At 39.0% G+C, this 20,144-nt stretch overlaps 1 protein-coding gene across 3 annotated transcripts; it reads left to right on the forward strand.

Annotated features, from left to right (window-relative positions):
• The first annotated feature begins 1,445 nt into the window (after positions 1 to 1,445).
• Positions 1,446 to 19,578, forward strand: LOC126390708 (NXPE family member 3-like). Of its 3 annotated transcripts, none has more exons than XM_050045127.1 (8): positions 1,446 to 1,624; positions 6,008 to 6,188; positions 9,636 to 9,713; positions 10,884 to 11,327; positions 12,235 to 12,530; positions 13,729 to 13,799; positions 15,011 to 15,214; positions 15,302 to 19,578. In XM_050045127.1, the coding sequence occupies exons 2-8, from the start codon at positions 6,087 to 6,089 to the stop codon at positions 15,844 to 15,846; spliced, it is 1,740 nt and encodes a 579-aa protein (XP_049901084.1). In that variant the 5' UTR covers positions 1,446 to 1,624; positions 6,008 to 6,086; the 3' UTR covers positions 15,847 to 19,578. The 3 variants fall into 3 exon arrangements, with proteins under 3 accessions (XP_049901084.1, XP_049901085.1, XP_049901086.1); XM_050045128.1 differs by having other exon boundaries at positions 6,035 to 6,188; XM_050045129.1 differs by lacking the exon at positions 9,636 to 9,713.
• Positions 19,579 to 20,144: the final 566 nt, after the last annotated feature.

The following is a 20,144-nucleotide window of genomic DNA, read 5'->3' on the forward strand; positions in this document are numbered from 1 at the left end:
GTGACTTTCTTCACTCAGTATTGTGATGTCAGGAGGAGTATTTATATTCCAGTCAGATATTATTGGGTTTTAAATAGTGACTTTGTTGTTGTAAACATGACTGTTGCTGCCATGGACTGTATAAAACTATATCCTGTGTAACTGACCTATAAGGAAAGCATCAGGAGGTGAGGTGTGTGCATGTGTGTGTGTGTGGAGGAGAGGAGAGAGGGAGAGGGAGATGCTGGTAGAGAGATAGTGTGTTGTTAGATACTGTTAATGTCACTTATTATGCTTCTGTGCATCTCTTTTTAGTCTGTTTCTGCATCATGTTGAGGAGGGCCAAGCCTGTATATAAATATATATATATATATATATATATNGGGAGATGCTGGTAGAGAGATAGTGTGTGTTGTTAGATACTGTTAATGTCACTTATTATGCTTCTGTGCATTGATAGCTCTCTTTTAGTCTGTTTCTGCATCATGTTGAGGAGGGCCATGCTGTGTATATATAAATATATATGTATGCAAAAAAAAGTGGATTGGTTGCTGGCTGCTAAAAATGTGGCCCGTCAACATGATCTGGTTTTGAAATGCAGCCCAATTGAAATAGTAATTGAATAGTCCTGCTGTAGTTTGTTTGTTTGTTAGCTATCTAACAACACATCAAAAATGGGCTAATTGTAAGCCAGTCTTGTTCAGTGAATCAGTTTATCATGTACACTCAAAAAATATTTAGGCCTAATATTTAAGATTGTTTGCTTATAAATACATGAATCTGGTTGTTCTATAACACATTGGGTTTATTAGTGCTATTAAATAAATCCCATTATTACTTATTATACTCATTACTACTTGAGCTTGTTTTATTTATTCATTTCACAGATAGTTATACATCGTTAGTCCTTAAATTCATTATGAATGTGAACTTAAAATCATTGTTTTATTTTATGGCCTTGCTGCCCTGGCTTTTGGCCTTTGTGCCCTCAAAAAATTGACAACACGAAAGGCCAAGTGGCCTTGCCCATAAAATGACGAAATTCCAGGCATGTAAGTTAGGGACAATATTTTGGGAGGAGAGACTTGTCTCTACCAACATTTGAGCAAACTCAGTCGCATTATTCTCATAGTGGCCAAACAGAAAGTTAACCAGAACACTTTTTTCCTTTGGTCCTCACAGAATACCTGGGCCCTAATATGTAGAGCCCCGTAGAGAACCCCAGGAACATCTTCCCACAGACAGCTGAGAGTGCAGACAGTAGAGATGACACACAATGACATTCAACAAACACATGATGAACAGACTAAGGCGTGTCACAGAACACACAGCCCTCCCCCACATTAGGATCCACCTTAGAAACACATTTGTCGCAAGGGCCCCTTGCAACACCCTCCACTGAAGATCTCCTGACCTGTTTGGCAGAGGAGGCTTACACAGCACCCTCCACCTGAAACCTACCACNCACACACACACACACACACACACACACACACAGATGTGTTAATGGTTGAGAACATATAGGGTCTTCCTGACTGAATATCAGTGAAGCTTCACTACCTGAAAGTCAAGCAAGGAGAACAAACCCCCCTGCAAACAGGCAAGATTTCATCACTGTGTTCTCTCCAGATTGATCTCTGCTGAGGTAAGACACATAATATGCTTTCATAAAGTTTATTTAAAGTTTTATTTCATCCTGAAAATTAGGCTAAATGTTGCCATTAACCACCATTCTAATAAAGCCTTGAGGTACCTGTATTTTACTTTTACTACTTCCATTTTATGCTACTTTGCACTCCTGCTCCACTACATTTCAGAGGGAAATATACTGATCTGTACTCCAGTACGTTTACTTGACAATAGTTACTCAATACTTTGGCATTTAAGATTAACAAGCAGTTAAAAAATATGATCAGTTTATAGAAAAGTATACGTTTAAAAGTACTGACGTAAAAATGTATTTCGAGTACCAAAAGTAAAGATACTCATTATGAATAGGCCTATTTGCCCATTTCAGAATGCTATCTAATATTATTGTATTATATTATTGCATACATATGACTTTAATGGCAACTACTTTAAATACTTTATCTGTAGTAATACATCATAATTTATTTGATGATTGATGTTTTTGTATTAATCTGAATCTGTACTGTCGAGTAAAGAAGTAGAGCATTTGCCTCTGAGATGTAGTGGAGCAGAAGTATAAAATCACATGAAATGGAGACACTCAAGTAATGTACTAGTACCTCAAACATTATGCTTGTGGCATTTTTCTTCTTACTCTTGCTATTCAGTACGCAATTTATTTGAACTTATTTACATTAGTATGTTATTTAAAGTGTGTCGAAGCACATTTAATGTTATAATTGATGTTTTTCCTTTGATTATGTGCATGTGTTACCTGTATATGTATGGTAGGCTATATATATATATGTATATATATATATATGTATGTTTTATCACTCCCGGCTCCCTCGTCTTGAATTCAATGGGCTGATTGTCTGAAACAGACAAACTAGTTTATCCAGTCCACATTCAGCATTTGCTACTTGCAATGCCAAAGGGAGATGCTTTTTACAGACTCCAAAGCTATATTTTCTAGGAGCTGATATACTGTCCCTAACATCATTTATATAATAAAGTCTGAAAATTAAAAAAAAAAAAAAAAAGTGTCCACAGAAAATTTACTGAATCATTGATCATCCCTCTAACATTTAATAATAATGATGATTAAGATTTCACCGTCATGATGGTTTGCAGAAACGTGATGAATTAGTGTGTTAGCAGAGGCTAAATGTACAGTAATTCTGGCATGCGTACCCAGTGCCGGACCACAATTAATTGCAGAGGAATATACACACTGCAGGGCGTCAGTTTGAGACAGTATAGCTGCAGCCATATAGAGTGGTGCAGGAATGAGTCCTAATACCTGAAAACGAGTTTTATCACTCCCGGCTCCCTCGTCTTGAATTCAGTGGGCTGATTGTCTGAAACAGACAAACTAGTTTATCCAGTCCACATTCAGCATTTGCTACTTGCAGTGCCAAAGGGAGATGCTTTTTACAGACAGAGATAAGTTGTATTTTCTAGGAGCTGATATACTGTCCCTAACATCATTTATATAATAAAGTCTGAAATTGCAGAGGAATATACACACTGTGGGGCATTAGTTTGAGACAGTATAGCTGCAGCCATATAAAGTGGTGCAGGAATGAGTCCAAATACCTGAAAATGAGTTTTAGCACTCCCGGCTTGGCTTTCTGAATGGGTTTTTGTGTAGATGCCTGAAATAACGTCTGTAGTTAACACAAAATAAATAATATAGAGTAGTAAAGTAAACACCCCACTTGTGAATTTTGAAGCTTTTACTTGTATCTAACAAGTGGTTAAATAAGACAGAACTCCATCATGCCAAACATGGCTTTACAGCTGTGTTGTTGTGGTGACGTTAAGTCATTCAACCGTAGCATAGTTCCTTTATAGCATATTAGCTTTTTGCCTCTGGCCACTACATTTACTCTTCAAAAATCACAAAAGTGGAGTTAATTTGTGAAGATTATCTTGCTGAGAAAAATTTGTAAGTATGATAAACTTGTGTTTGCCACAGAGCTTATTTTATGCAGTTATCCAGAATTCAATGGGAAAAGTCCCATTGGCCTTTTGAGGAGGGAACCAGGGTGAAGCCAGCCTCTGGGTCTGCCTACAAAAAAACACGTCATTCATTCTGTGGGAAAGCCTGTACAACATGCCCTTAAGACAGGGGTATCAAACTCATTTTAGTTCAGGGGCCACTTTGATCTCAAGTGGACATGACCCCTGAAACCACTGCATTATAACCTATAAATATCAACCCCTTCAAATTTTTATTTCACTCTGAAAATGTTCATCCATTTACCAAACGAAGAAGAAAGAAAAAAATTGTGCAAATTCAACAGTATGTCTTAGATTTTTCATATTCAGTCAGTCTGCCAATTACTTTCATCACATGACTTTTTTCCATACTTTTCCACTTTTCCAGCTACTGAAGAAGCACGTTAAGTCATCCCCTGCCTTACAATCGGGAGTTTTGTCAGTGCCTCAGCAGCAGGGTTCCTATAATACTGTTTTAAGATATTAGTCTGATACAGATTCTTTTGAACTGAAGCTGCTGGTTGACAATAGTTTGCACACTGTTCAAAATCTTTAAATATGACCATAGAAAGTACTTATTGTTATTTCAGAGAGCTGTATTCTGGTCAGAGTGGAAAGCCTCTAAGGCAGTGTTTTACATGAAGTATCTGCTCACTGTTTAAATTGCTTCTGAAACCTCTCAGCTGTCACATGTGCATCAACATTAGGTGTGCAAAGTCATCTAGAGGGCCAGATTGGACCCTCTGGAGGGCTGGTTCTGGCCCCCAGGCCATATGTTTGATACCCCTGCACCCACCATAAGTACAAGACAAACCCGCCAATGCAACCGCTTGGAACCAACGCTGCATTTGAGTAAATAAATGTGAGGCCAAACGCAGCAATAATGCACTTCATTCATTTACTTTATTCATTATACATGAAGACTTGATTCATATTATGAGTAGCAAGATGTACCTATTTCAAGTAGCTACCCTAACCTTAACGGCCTCTTTTTAAACGCAACACTTCATAGTTACCTAAAAGCTAACTCAGCATTTTCTACAAGTTTTTCACTTTCATTCCAAGAGGTGAAGGGGGCTGATCCTGGACTGACATAGGTCATGTAGCTGGTGGGTGGGTGACGTAGCTGCTCCAGACACAGCTATACCTACTCGATCAGTAGTACTGTTACTACAAGTAGTACTGTCCACTGTTACAAGGAAGGAAAACTTTATTGACACCCGGCTGTGACGATACAAAATAAAAGCTAATTTCCACAAGTGAGAGCACATCTTTCATATCTGTCAGCTTAGCGGTCAAGATGCTGCAAACTGACAGGTAATATAGTGGAGCGAGCAGCTGCAATTTCCATATGCAAAGACGTTAAAGGTTGTTTCTACATCCCTCTGGCTACTTGTAGAAGCAGATTTGAAGCTTGTGCATGCACGCCTAGTTCCATATGGTTGAGATTTATAAAACAGAATTAGGTTTAGGAACAGCGGCTCACGGAGAGCTGGAGTTCAAAGACCCTAACAAGGCAGTGCGCCTTACAGTAATTGTACTTTATTTTATGCTGTATGTATATTGTTAAATGTCTGCTCAACCACTTTATTTCTGTTTGCAAAAAATCATTTAGATTTCTGTATGAACTTAATGGAGACACCAATGTAACTGTATTTATAAATGGGCATTTATAAGGTACACACTTATGGTATATCATATGGTAAATATAAGATTTTTTTGATGCTCATATTGTATGGAAATATAGTTAGAAAGGGTATATTATGAATCATTATCCACTAATAAAAAACAGTCTCACATTTCATGTTTATTTTTTACATAATGGTAAAGATTGTATTCTGGTGCATGCCAGTAGATATTGAGATATTTCACTTAATGTTGGCCTGTGCTACAGAGAAGTCATGGGATCAGTGACATCATGAGACTTTGTCCTCTGGGCGCCATACCACGTTTCATGACAGTCCATCCACTATTTGCTGTGACATCTCAGTCTGAACCAAAGTGGCAGACCCACACTGCTAGTGCCGTTAAAAAAGTAAAGGGATTTGTGTGTGGAGAACCAGACACCATTAGAAATTCAGTTTTGATGATAACATCACTTGCAGTAATTTGAACACTAGTAAAAAAAAAAAAAAATAGCAGGACAACACAAGCATCTCTGATCTGTGTAATGCGAGTGAAAACAGATATTTGTTCGGGTAACTTTACAGAGTGTGGTTACAGATTGCCAAAAGAGTGTCCAAATGTATTAAAATATTTACATTATATGGTAAAGAGCACATGATGGGGTCACCACAGTGTGAATAATCATGTTTAATGGTTAAAAGGAATTTCCTGGGTGAGTGGATGTAGCTTTGTCATAATAGTAATATTCTCTGGCATTCTTTGATGTCAGAGACCCCTTTGTTTTCTTTGTTTTTAGTTTTTGATCCAGGACCTGAGGAAGTGGTCACAGTGCTGCACTGAAGACTAACATGACGCTCGTAGCTTGTGCAAGACGGGAGTACAGCGCCATTTTCCTCTTTCTGGCAGTGGCTGTCGTAGTCTTTGTGCTACATAACATGGAGATCCTGCAGGTGAGAACTTGGTTTTGGTGGGATCGCTTGAAGGGTAGACCTTATTTGAAATGATTTATGTTAGTCACATTTAAGGATATGGTTTTAAATGTATGTTTCAATGTGGCCCAGCAACAGCAATGTTATTCACTGCAAATATGCATCAGTGAAGTTTGTGAAAATGCTTGGAGTCCCTGATGTTTTGTACCTCTAGTGTGTTTCAATTCAATGTGTATGCATCAAAATTCAATGTGTCTTTCAGCCATAAAAAAAAATCCTCTATCGTCGTGTCACTCCCAACTCAAATACTGATGCTTGGTCAGTGACCTTTGGTGTCTGACACCGACACACTGACCCTTTAGCAGTGGTATGAGACACACTCAGCAGCCAGATTTTTTTAATGCTCCGAGTAACTGCGATAGTATAAAGAGCAAGAATGTCTGCATATAATAGGTGCTCTCGACTTTTATACCTGGGAGACTGCTCTTCTTATTCCCATGTGAAACCAAAAGTCCAATGAGTTATTAAAGAACGAATTGTGCTAGCAGTATAGCATACTACGCTAATGATATATGTCACGTGACATAACATTACGTTCGTAAGAACCATATCCATTTTAAGCCAAACATTGGGTTTTTTTCTAAATCCAATGACAAGCTTTTGTTGCCTGAACCTAGCCATGTTGCTTAAATCGAAGGAAGTAAACCTAAAACAGAAGTTTTTTTTGTCGACGTTCTGAGTTTATTATAGTTATATTATGGTAAATTTTAAAAAGACAATGCATGTAACCAGCGTAAATCGACAGGCTGTCCCTGAGTGTCCAAAACTGATACCAGAGGGGTGTGGAGTGTCATAGTTTGACGTGAAGGGCCACTGACCAAACCTCAGTATTTCACGAGATGGGAGTAAGAATGTGTCAAATCATCAGACGTGAAACAAGCGAACATGAGCTATCCTAAAGCATGTATTTTAGTCCAAACAAGACCTGGTAATGCACACCAAAAAATCTTGGAATTTGAATTTAATATTAAAGGGTAACTTCTTTTTTTTCAACCTGGACCCTATTCTCCCGTGTTTTTGTGTATAAGTGACACTGTCAGTGATACTGTATATCAGCATGAGCCACTATCGCCCCAGTTCAGCACCAATACCACCCTGGGCAGCACTGTGATTCTTTTTGTTTTTCTAAAGGGACTTTTTAACTTTTTGACTGACAGTTGTGCACTTGCCAGTATCCGGACCAGCAGGGGCAATTCTAGGATCAGAGGTTTAGGGGTGCTGAGCACCCAGAGAGCTGCCTGGCCAGGCAAGATAAATTTTACTGTTTTGTACATTTTAACTCAATTTCATTCCCACATTTGTGAAAGTAAAGCACAACACTTTTTGGGAAGGTCTGTGACTAAACCATCAAATCTGATAAAGGTTATTTAAATGCTGAGCCACAGCAAAAGAGGAATGGATTGGAATCATAAAAGAAACATATCGTAACCCTAATTTCTGGGGGAAGACAACTCATTTTGATACAGCAGCTCCTCAACATACACATAAACAGTATGTATGTTTCTGGAGTAAACCAGCCCCCTATAGTGAGTACCAAAAATACCAAAAATGGACCTTGGACTTATTTTTTGGACTTTTATTTGAAATGCAATGCACAACATGTAACATTAACACATTAACAGTAATTGACTTTTTCAATGTTTGTCTCTGCCTTTTTCCTTCTTGTCTGTATTATATAATACAAATACATAAATAAAAATACACTTCAAAAAAGAAAAGTGCTTGAAATCTACAAAATAATAATAATAAATACACACAATAGGAGTTATAATGTTAATGGGCATCCAGTCAGTTAGCTAGTCAGTAGCACCTTGGCTTTAATATTAACACATGCACATGACACAACAGCTAGCTTCTCTCATTCCAATTCAAACAGAGGACAGTGGTACTGACCACCTGTAACGTTTCCTAGCTAGAAAAAACGTCAGCTAACTCCTACCTAACAACATAAACAGTGACCTACGATTAAATGCAGCAGAAATGAGGACTGGTAATGATAATAATGTGTTGGTATTGAGTGGTAGAAGTTAAGAAATGTGCCACATATCCTGGTTTAAGCCAGGTACTTACACCACTACTGCATATCACCCACTCTAAAAGGCAGCGCATTGCTCTGTGCAGATAGAGCACTCAGAGCCCGAGTGGGGGAAGGGTGGGAGGGATGGGGTGGATCAAACCATTTTTGCAAGGGGGTTGTGCTGCTGTATTTTTGTTGTTAAAATATTACATTGCAACCAAGTACTATATGGTTTTGACACTTTTCTAGCTTGTTAAAAAGGGACATACAGTAAAAAAAAAAAAAACTCTCAAATTTTAGGGGTGCTGGGATTCAATTTAGGGGTGCTTCAGCACCCCCAAAAATGGGCTAGAAACGCCTATGCGGACCAGTTAAAGGCAAATGCTGGTGGGCGGTGAAAACTTTCAACATTAGTCCCGAAACTTCATTTCAGACGTTGAACCTCTGTAATATGTCTGTCCATCCTGTGGTGCGCTGTGGCCAAGAGATGGTAAAAGAAGACAGCAACTGAGAGACACCATAGACATATGTGTTGTGATATTTATGCCAGTGGGATTTGGTGTAATTTACTGTGTTGATTGCAGCCGTTCACTGCACATAGGCTACAATTGCCATTATGAAATTAAAAACACATTAAAGCTAAGGTGGAGGACAACTACAGAGAGAGATATACGTAAGGCTATCATGCTACAATTATGATTAAATACAAGATAAGTTGACTGGTTAGCTTACTATGATTTTTATGGTGTTTATGACAGTGCCCCTGTGCAAGCTTGGAGGATGACGTATGACTTGCAGATTCTGCTATAGTCATACGCCATCTTCCTTTTTCATCAACAACCTTCTTTTTTTTTTTAACTATGAGCATAAACTTAAGTAATTTGTCAAAAAAAATGGTGAACAGTGTTGTTAATCAACATTGTCAGGACATGACTCAGAAAAATATGAAATATAAAAATGTCAAAATACACTGGAGGAGTTTATTTCACTTTAGCTAAGTTAAAACGCATACTTTACTAGCTAATTGTTACCTCGAACAGTTGTGGCTCACTAGATGGCTTCATGCTAGTAATAGACCCACTCTCCCTAATTTGTAATCACTATTTATTTGCACATATTTTTTAGTCAAAATCACTGTGATAGAAAGAGGGACAACAAGGCAGCTTTGAGGGATTATGACAGGGAGCAAGCAGCAGCACCACTGACAGTCAAGGGGCTTCACAGACACAGGCGAGGAGAAATATTAAGTGGCTGAAGAAAAGCTGAGTGACATGTAAATTAATTCCCACAGCTATATCAGGATTACTGTTTTTAAGTTCTACTCTAAATCTAAAATTTCTTTGCACACATATATATTTATATATATTTCTTAATCTGTATTATTGCAATAGAAAGAGGCACAAGGCAGCTCTGAGGGATCACAACAGGGAGCAGGCAGCAACACTACTGACAGTCAAGAGGCTTCACAGGTGAGGAGAGATATTGATTGGTGAAAGAAATATTTATAGGATAAGAATGACTTTGAAATTAATTTCCACAGCTATATCAAAACTGCTCTTTTTATTACCTCTCTATATTTAAAATTTCTTTGCACATATTTTTTCCTTTTACTCTGTGTTACTGCAATAGAAACAGGGAGCAGGCAGCAGCAGCAGCTGCAGCAGCAGCAGCACTAGTCTCGCTCACCAGACCTTTCTTTTCGCTGGGCCAACTCTCACTTTAAGATTGGAGAAAAAAACGCCCCGGCTGCTTGTATTTCTTTCAACCAATCACAATCGTTCTGGGCGGTGCCACAGCAATGGTGCGCTTGCAGAAATATTGCCGGGGGGAAACAGGTTTTGGTGTAACACGCCCACAAAAATATCGCCTACAGGACGCGCACCATGGCAGAAAAATGGCTACATCCCCGCAAGATCAAACACCACAGAAGTTAGTAAAGGAGGATACACAACCGGAGGTGGTAGGGTGGGACTTCAGCGGGTGGCTCGTTCCGCCCAATGAGAGGCTGATCTATGCAGCGAACTTCCGCCAACTCAGACTACAGCAGCACTGACAACCATTAGGCTTCACAGTTGGGGAGAGGTATTAGAATAGAGTAGAAGTATTTGGTTTGGTTCCTTAGCTGCTAAGTAGAAGCATGAATGAATGAGAGAGAATATTTCAATAAATCGTTAAAAAAAATTGTCTTCCTCCTGACAATCCGTCGCCCTCACTTCTATAAAGATGGCCATGCCCCTGCCTCCATTCACTGTTTAACAATGTTAACAGTTAAACAGGAAGTACGCAGTGGCTGCAGCACTCTTGCTCAATACTGTACAAATTCCAAAACTGTTTGTCTGCAGTAATTACTTAGGCTCAAAAACACTGGAAAAGAGGTTGCAAAAAATACTCGAGTTACCATTTTATGTTCTTGTCTTGTGCATTTTTTCTGTGGGTCAATGTCAATGTCAAATGGGACAGACAGAAATTCCTGCATCAGACACATTAACTGTTCTTATCAACTCCCCAAAATCATTTTGTGCTTTGGCATGGGAAAAATATTCTTCCATTTTGGATCTTTTGGTTTATTTAGTTATTTTGCTTTCAGTGCATTTGTTTGATGCATCTTTGTCACAATGTTTCTCTTGACCCTCTGCCAGTTTCAGAATAAAGTGAACTCCACCATCATCTACCCAAGTGTTCCCACTGCCCTGGACATGAATCGCGGCCTCTGCAAATTCCAGCCACTGCCTCCTGAGGATGCTCGGGAGGAACGCCACCTAATAGACTTAATTGCTTGGCCTGAAACTCCACTTTTGCCAAATCCTTTTCGCCTGGAGGAGACCAGTGATCCAGCTCACAGCACCTTCACCATTCTCCCAAGAAGGGGAGGAGGACAGTGGCGTGTAGGGGATCAGCTGGAGGTCGTGATCAAAATTTCTGACTTCAAGGGCCGCCCAAAGAAGTCCGGTGGGGACTTCTTACTCGCCCGCCTGAACAACCCGAATCTTGCTGCAGGTGTGGCTGGGCAAGTCGTGGATCACCTCAATGGCAGCTATTCTGCTGTGTTGTCTTTACTCTGGGAAGGAAGAGCACAGGTTGAGGTAATGCTAAAAACTGTCATGATACATGTGATTACTGTAGGTGTTTTTTATGTACCTTCTAGCTGATTGTTCACTAAGCCCCACCCCTAGTCACTGTTGCTACGCCTGTTGCTTTCACTTCTTGCACAGCATACATGCAGTAGTGAGTGCTGTAGGGATGACGTTTTTCTGTAGGCCAACAGAGACATTAACATTGCCCTGGTTCCCTCTACAAAAAGCCAATGGGATTTTTCAATTGGATTTTGGATTTTTGTTTAAAAAAGCACTGTGGCAAACAAAAGTTCATGATACTTACACATTTGTTCAGCAAGATAATCTCCACAAATGAACACCATTTTATGATTTTTGAAGCATAGGTGCAATGCCAGAAATAAAAAGCTAATGCTCGATAAATGAACTACACCAGCATGTTGCACAGTTGCACCACTACTACGACAAGGGTGTAAAGATGTTTTTGGCGTGATGACACTCTGTGGTTTCATTTAGCAACTTGTTAGCAACTCCTTGGCGTTGGAGGTCAGTCTAGGTTGCTACTGGAGGTAGTGAGCTGTTAGCTGTTAATGCTACAATTTGCAGATTAAATTAGAGCAGACAAACAGAACTACTTCCCTTAATAAACTGATTAGTTGCACTTTCCCACTTGTGTTTTTGATTTTGAAAGGCTACAAACACTTGAAATGCAGAGTATAGGCCTAACCACAGCCACATGCACACCTCTTCAATAAGAGGGAAAATCCAAAGTTTGACAGATCTGCTGTGCCTGTCGTCTGATGATCAATCTGGTTTACGAAGACAGAAATCAATATAAATGTGTCAAACTATGGAGCTTTAAGTATTCACTTTGTCTTTATTAATATAACTGAACATGATTGGACTTGATGAAAACTGTAGTTCTCTATCCAATCAGGTGATGCTGGTTCACTCTAGTGAGGCTATCACAGTGCTGACTAGGCTGAACGTCGAACAACCTGACAGGATGCGCTTCCAAAGCACTTTCCGCGCAGGTTCAGTCTCTGAAACTACCACCTGTAACGTCTGCCTACGTCAACCCCAGTATCCACTGTGCAACTTCACTGACCCCCGTACAGGTGAGCCTTGGTTCTGCTACAAGCCAAAGAGCCTAAACTGTGATACCAGGATGACTCACGGCACGGAAAGATTCGTACAAGACATCAAGGCAGGGGAGGAGACGCTTTTTCAAAGGTGAGGGGACAGAGGGACAGGACTGTCCTTTACTGTACTTTTCTAATATACATCAAGTGTTACCTATGTATTTCCTTGTTAGGATGTTTCAGAAGTTTGTAAAGACAGGCTGTTAAGACTGTACAGATGTTTAAAGTTTGAAAGATAATACAAATCAAACTTATCAGTTCAGATCATACTAGTGGATGGTTTTTGCTGTGATTCATTCATGTTTTGTTGTATTTCATAGCTACATTTTATTTGGGGTGTGGTCTTTTCAGGAACTTTAAGATGCACATTTATTATTCTTTGCAACCTTATAAAGTTGATAGGGCTAAAATGTTAGCAAACAGTGGCCTATTTATATCCAGTAGACATGATGCAACATAAGCATTCATTTGTAATTGTGTTAATCAGCAGATGTAAGACCAATATTCACTGTCCTTTTAGCTCTTGTTTGGTCTTCACCACACTGGAGAGAAATATCTGTCTTAGTTGCTAAATGCTTCACTGAGTTCACCAGCTAGTTGCCAACTTTGTCAAAACAATGAGCTGAAAATGCAATAACGTAACTTCAGAGTTCAGGTGAACTCTGAAGTTACACAATGTATCCCCATACAACAGTCCATATGATATCTAATGAGTTAGCACCCCAAGAATGACATTACGTACTGTAAAGTTACATATTTAACATATGACATCAAGTTACTGAGGTCAGGTTTAGGCAAGTTAAGGTACCCACCTCAACCTGCCTCCTGCCATGGACTGCTTCCTTCTTTACTACCATCAGCGCACTGGTCATATGATCATAGCTGTACCAAATCATGGGTTATACACAAATTACTGGCTCATGATTACGTGGCATAAATATGAATTTCGGTGCATTATTTTTCATAGATATACGTATAAATAGTGCATGAGAACAGCCAGTGTCAGGTGATAATGTGGGTAATGTGGGTTAACCTTGCCCATTACACATAGTCATTGGATCCATTGTTTATATGAGAATATTAATTAGTGCAGCTTAAATTCACAAAATGGAGACTTAGCAACTAAGTTTAGCGTAATGTTGAATAAACCTTCAAACCTTTCTCATTTTAGTGCTTGATCTCTCTAGTTTTTTAATGAAATGATTTCAGCTTTTTGTCCCTTCTTGTACTTATGTTGATGATGTTATGTTGTGCGTACGAGATATTTTACTGTGTGTGTTCTTCTTCAGTGATATCAACATGAAAGTCAACATTAAGGCTACAGGACCTTTCACTATTGACGTGTTTCCAAAAGAGGAGGGTAAAGCTTTTTTTTCTACTGCCATTATTATCTATAATAATAATAATTCAAAACTGAATGTGCTGCAAACAAAAATAAAAGTAAAGCAGGCAGGAAAAAAACACAACATTTGCAAACAACTTACCACTTTCCTCAGGGTAACATTCCTCTGAAAAGAGATTTATCCAGCCCACTTTTAGAAGAGCGATGGGAGCATGGAGCAAAGTTCATAAACTTAGCACTGGCTGTTAGCAGTGTATCTGTCACAGCCCATGTTCATAAAATCTCTTTATACCAGCTGTCATCCCTTAAATAAGGAGAAGCTGCCAGCTGCAGCTTCTCCTTATTTAAGGGATGACAGCTGGTCACTTGATTTGAGCTAAAAATGCTCACACTTTGTTTCTCAGAAAAAAGTGCCACTTTTGTGCTTTTGAAAATTAGCTTTTCTAATAATTTTAGCAGACAGCAGGTACACAAGCCACATTGAGCAGTTGAAACAGGTGCTCTCATGCTGGTGTTGGCATCATCATTGTTTCTTCAAGTTTTAAAGACCAGTTTTCTAAAGTCACATCTGGTGAGGTATGATGAGGTTGATGTATATAAAGTCCAATAAGGTTTTGAAACTACACAAGTTTTACACCATTTAGGACCATAAATACTTGGTTTGGTCCAACAGTATGGACAGTGTTTACTTATAGGTTTCCTATTGTCAACAAATCCAATTAAAAGACCAAAACCAACAATGAATTGATCCCACCAACAAGTTTTGCCTGTTTGAACAAAGCTTGATATGTCTTATTCCTCAGTGCCACAAAGCTTCATTGTCGTTCAAAACTAATGAGCTGCACTGTTGCACTGAAGAGCGTGTCCTTTTATCAAAATTTAAATGGGCAGCATAGTTTATTTCTTTATAATTACATATGCACTGTCCTGCTAATTATTAATACACCAAATCTGTATTAATCCGCTGTTGAAAATAATCCCAAATTTACTATATACTCCTATTCAAGTAGTGTTTAATAAATAATAATAAAAAAAATAGAAATTACTAAGCCTGTAATAAACAAAACTGTATCATGACACAAAAAGTTTTAGGTCCTCATAATAACAACTTGACTTGAGACTGACTGCAACAAACAGGAAGAGACCTTAGTTTTTGTCTTTTTGTGGGCTTTATCGACAATAACAGAAGTAGAAAATAAACTCACCCTATTCCTTTAACTTCCTCTCAGGTCAGCCACAGGTGAAGAGCAGCATTGAGACATCTGGACTCTTTGGCTATTACCACCAGGGTGTGTGGCGAGCACTAGATGGCACAGCAGTTCGCCAATTTGACACCCCTGCCACCATTCAGTGTCTGAGAAGCAAGGAGGTCCACATCTTTGGAGACTCTACCGTCAGGCAGTGGTTTGAATTCATCACGTCAGTGATACCAGGTGAGCTGATCCACAGAGATTCCTGGCAACGGTTTTGATTTTGTTCACACTGCAGTTCATTATCTTTTCTCTCTTTAAACATTTTAGATCTTAAGGAGATTGCCCTGTACAATCCTGGGAAAGCTGGACCTCACATGTCCGTAGACCATGTAAACAAAATCTTGGTGATGTCCCGCTTCCATGGGGTTCCTATCCGTATTAACTCTGTCTCATCCAACGAGGTGCGTTTCGCTGCCAGTGAAATAGATGGCTTAATCGGAGGCCCTAACACTGTCGTAGTTATTGGCATCTGGGCTCACTTTGGCACTTTCCCCATTGAGGTCTACATCCGGCGGATGCAGAGTGTCCGCAGGGCAGTGGTGCGGCTACTGAACAGGGCTCCAGCCACGAAGGTCATCATCCGGACTGGGAACCCTAAAGCTCTGACACTTTTTTATGCGCTAACCAACAGTGACTGGTACACGCTGCAGATTGACAAAGTGCTCAGAACCATGTTCAAAGGAATGAATGTGCATTGGGTCTATGCCTGGGAGATGGTCATGGCCCACCAACTGCCGCACAACCTCCACCCACTACGTCCCATTATTAAGGACATGATTGGTGTTCTCTTGTCGTATGTGTGCCCTAAATAGTGCGGCTAGATGTGAATTTGTTGGGGGGAGTCGGATTCAATCACAAGCTGAGTTTTCATACATCTGTGTTCTTACCAAGCTAAATGTTTCCTTCAGCAGTCCATGCCAGCCCATTCTCATTCCGCACTTGTCAAATATTGCCGCTTTGTCAGTGATTTTGACGCCAGGCACCGATGCAAAAAAGTACTCTTTGCAGTGGTGTGATACAACGTCGGTTTGAAACGCTGCCAGCAACAATGAGATATAAGGAGCTGGAAAGTCCCAATAGGGTGGGGGCAGGGGAGGTGGCTGGGTTCAACCAACCCTGGACTTTCACACGGGAGTCCACTCTTTGCTTCCCATGTGAATGGTGGGGCAAACCATGATGTTTTTTTTCTAAACTTAACCATGTGATTTTGTTACACAAGGAAATAAACATAAAAACAAGGTGCTTTACCGACGTATGTGTATTTTGAAAAAGACCTTATGCGTCTAACGAGCAGAAACTGTACATTTCATGTGAAAACAGAAGTCTGTTAACAAGCATAAAGTGACACACCATCCCGGAACGTCAACAACTGGTGCATCATATTCAGACATGAAGGCAACTGACAAAGTGACGATATTTGACGAGTTGGTTTAAGAATGCGTTGGCCATGCATGGACTTAACTAACCACAGTTTTATCTAGTTTTTTAATTCGTGAATGTTGGGTGAGCACAAAAGAAACAGAAATGGGTGAAAAGCAGCTCCAAGCAATGTTGGGTTTGTATATTACAAATAACCATTGCTGGATGATCACACTTAAGACATACAACCTCATGCCCCATGTCTTGGGATTGTCAAGCAGTCTTTCGTGAGATACAGGAAATCACTAACCAAAGGAGATTCAGGAAACCTCAAATTTTACATGTTTTTGTTTTGTTTTTTTACATTTTATACATTGAAATATAACATATTAATTAGTGAGCTTAGAGTTCTGGTAGGAAACTGTTGCCTTTGAACAGAGCCAGTCTTTATGCTAAGCTAACTGGATGCTGGCTTCAGCCTTAGCCTACATTGTATTGACAGATATGCGAAGGTAACTCCAAAAACTTTAAAAGCAGGCTATGCCTCTGTGCAGGGGCTGGTTCATGCTGCTTGGGGAGTAGCTGTTGTATGATGTATCCTTTGCAGCCCTCACTGTCTCACAATCAACTATGCACCATCCAGTTGTTTAACAGAGCTTTCAGGTGATCCTCAGTAACTCATAAAGTTTGATAATGTGACATGACTATGTATTTATATGAGGATATTTATTGGCCATCTGTCACTGATACATTTTTTACTTAAACAACGATCATGGAAGGCTTTGTCAGGATGTAAATCATGGATGCCAAATGAAGTTCACTGGTTTGCAGCTTGTACATGTTATTTACAGGACATTGAGAGTTATGTGAGAATTATATGTATATATTTACAGGTAGATATTACCCCAATTGTTGAACACTTGTCTCTGCTCATCTACATTCTCTGTTTGAAATGTGTTGTTAACTGTGGATGTGTGAGACGTAGCACACTGTAATCTGTGATGCTTCTTCTAATTGTGGTTTACTGCCAAAGGTTTTGTTCTTTCTCACAGTAGGTTTAAACAAAAACATGTGAATATGTCTTAAAATTCCTCCTGGGATGTTGTTTTTTATACCAGATACTGTTTTTATGCAGTGAGGGGGAGGTTCTTTCATTGTATAGTAGGTCAACAGATCATACAACTGCAAGTGGATTCACTTTTTAGGAATTTATAATAACAGCGTAAATATTAAATAATATCTACCTTTACCTGAACAACCATATATTTATGAAAATCTCTCTCACATGATATGAATTTGTTTTATACCTTCAAAGAAGAGAAACAGAAGATTTTTAGAATTTAACAATAATATATTTACATGATGTCAACTTTGGTTTGTCAGAGTATTGATACCACACTGTTAAAGTACAAATAATTTAAACAAGATGCTTTTGTTAACAGAATCATGAGTATTGTGTGAAATGTAAACTGGGTTGTGTTTTTGGTTGTGGGTTGATGGAAATTGGGGAAATGTCATTTCTTTTGTTACATCTTCCTTATAATCATAGGAAATGGGGAGTCTGTGGTTATACCAATAGCAGCCAATAAAATAACAGAAAAACATTGTTAGTGCTACACAGTGGGTACTTTAATTGAAGACTTTTGTCAGGGTTGGGGCCCATAGGCCATTATTTGCCTATAACACTGCTCTTTAACATTCAATATTATGGACTAAAGAATCTAAAGATCGGAGAGGACAAAACATTTTTAATATTTACAAGGAGTTTAACACCAAAGTTTGGCTGATCTGTTTCATCAGCACTGCCCGGGTGTGGTTTGATTAGATATGATTGACAGTGGCCGGTCGAAACTGCCATTATTTGATTTAAACTTTGCACTGAAATTCGTGACAATAATTTTTTGTAACAAGGTCCTGACCACTTCAAACCAGTGAGGGAAGCACAAACAACCACAAGTATCCATATATCTTTTTGTAAGGAAGGAAAAATAACAAATGTGGGGTAGTTATAATTAGCTGTCAAACATGCATGTACATGTAACAGTTACATAAATCAACTTGAGGGAACCGATACTGTGAAAAGAATCAGACCGCCCAATAGTTACTCTTGTTTGCTCTGATGTGGTCCACCAGTGGAAACAAACCTCTCTCCTTCACCCGTCTGGAAGCCTTTACACGGATTAGGTGATATAAATCTTTTATACCCAGGCAGATTCCCTCCCTTCAGTTCCTTTTCACTCAATGCATCAGGTCCATCCAAAGGCTCCAGCCCAAGTGCATCAGACTATTGCTTCTCCAGATCTTTGAAGAACAGATACAATTTATCTACTTCTAATGATCACTGGGGCAAAACAATAGAATTCAAAGTCACCAAAACATAAGATAAATCTCATAAAAATACAGCATTGCTCTTCATAGTCTCCAATGAGGCAACTCAGTCAAGCGTTATGTCTGAGTATATGTAGAGTCATCCATTGATGGCTGATGGTCTCCACCTAGTGGCCGACTCAGATTTATTGACTTATATTCACAACTGTGTCCTGTTTGTGTCACTGTCGTTTGTATGGCAGGAAACAGCAGTATATAGTATGTGTATATCTTAATCAGTTAAAAATGCCAACCAATCTTTTGTGGAAAGCCCTGTGATACACTGGTGAACTCATGCTGCCTTTTATACAAGCTTTAATGGATCAAGGGGAGACCAGGAGGAATTGTAACAGTTTTAGTTTTTGATTAAATTTCTCAAAAAAAAGAGAAAAACCTCTTGAACTGTTTGGATATAATTATGTGTAGGTAACTTGTATTTGTGACTTAATAGGTGAAAACATTTATACTGCAATACAGAATTTGTACCAAATGAGATTCACATCCCCTCCTTTCTCAGACCAGGTGAGTGTTACATGTATGTAAAATGTGTGCCAGCTTTATTGTGGGCTGTTTTGGCTCAATAGTGTGAATTTCATACAACTCACACTCACAATCAGGCTTAAATAACAAGGGGAGGCAAATCTCAGCTGGTACAATATCAGTATTCTCATAATGCATTCACCTCTTAAGTTCCCATTCAGATACTTTGGCATTTAACACAGCTGATATTTTGGGCTGTTTAGACAGGATGGTCTGAACTTCATACATGTAACGCTCACCTGGTCTGAGGAAGGAGGTGAGGCAATTCTTGGCATGTATTAAAATATTCATCTGTCAAGTAATGCATCCACATTGTAACGTTATTTCCAGAGATGCTACTTTCTACTGGGTGTAATATAATATTGATCAGGCCACTGTAAATGTTCATAAACTATAGACTTCAGATTATTTATCAACATTAACAAGCCCTAGAAATAAGATTTTGTCCCTTTTAAACAGTACTTTGCCATAGCAATCATTATATTTGGCAGGGTGAGGTCAGATGGTTTGGGACATCACGTAAAATGGGAAAAATAAGGTTTTACATTTTGTGCTCTTTAAAAATTAGCAACCAATCACCAACCATATTATTGGATTGTTAATGAATACAAATGTCCTTAACATGAAACAAGCATTTTATTAGTCTAAGCTAACTAGTGTGGGCACACCAAAGATTAAAAAAAATCACTAATCTGAGAATGAGCCAGTAAAGCCATGTGGCATGTTGATTTCCTCATTTTGTAATAACAGTTCTGCAGCTAATACAATACTGGTATATCTACAAAAATGGTTGCAGGATGTTGCACTTTATCAATTGCCTGACCTATTATCAAAATATTTTCAC

This window comes from Epinephelus moara, chromosome 5 (assembly GCF_006386435.1).
Source record: "Epinephelus moara isolate mb chromosome 5, YSFRI_EMoa_1.0, whole genome shotgun sequence".
Lineage (NCBI taxonomy): Eukaryota > Metazoa > Chordata > Actinopteri > Perciformes > Serranidae > Epinephelus > Epinephelus moara.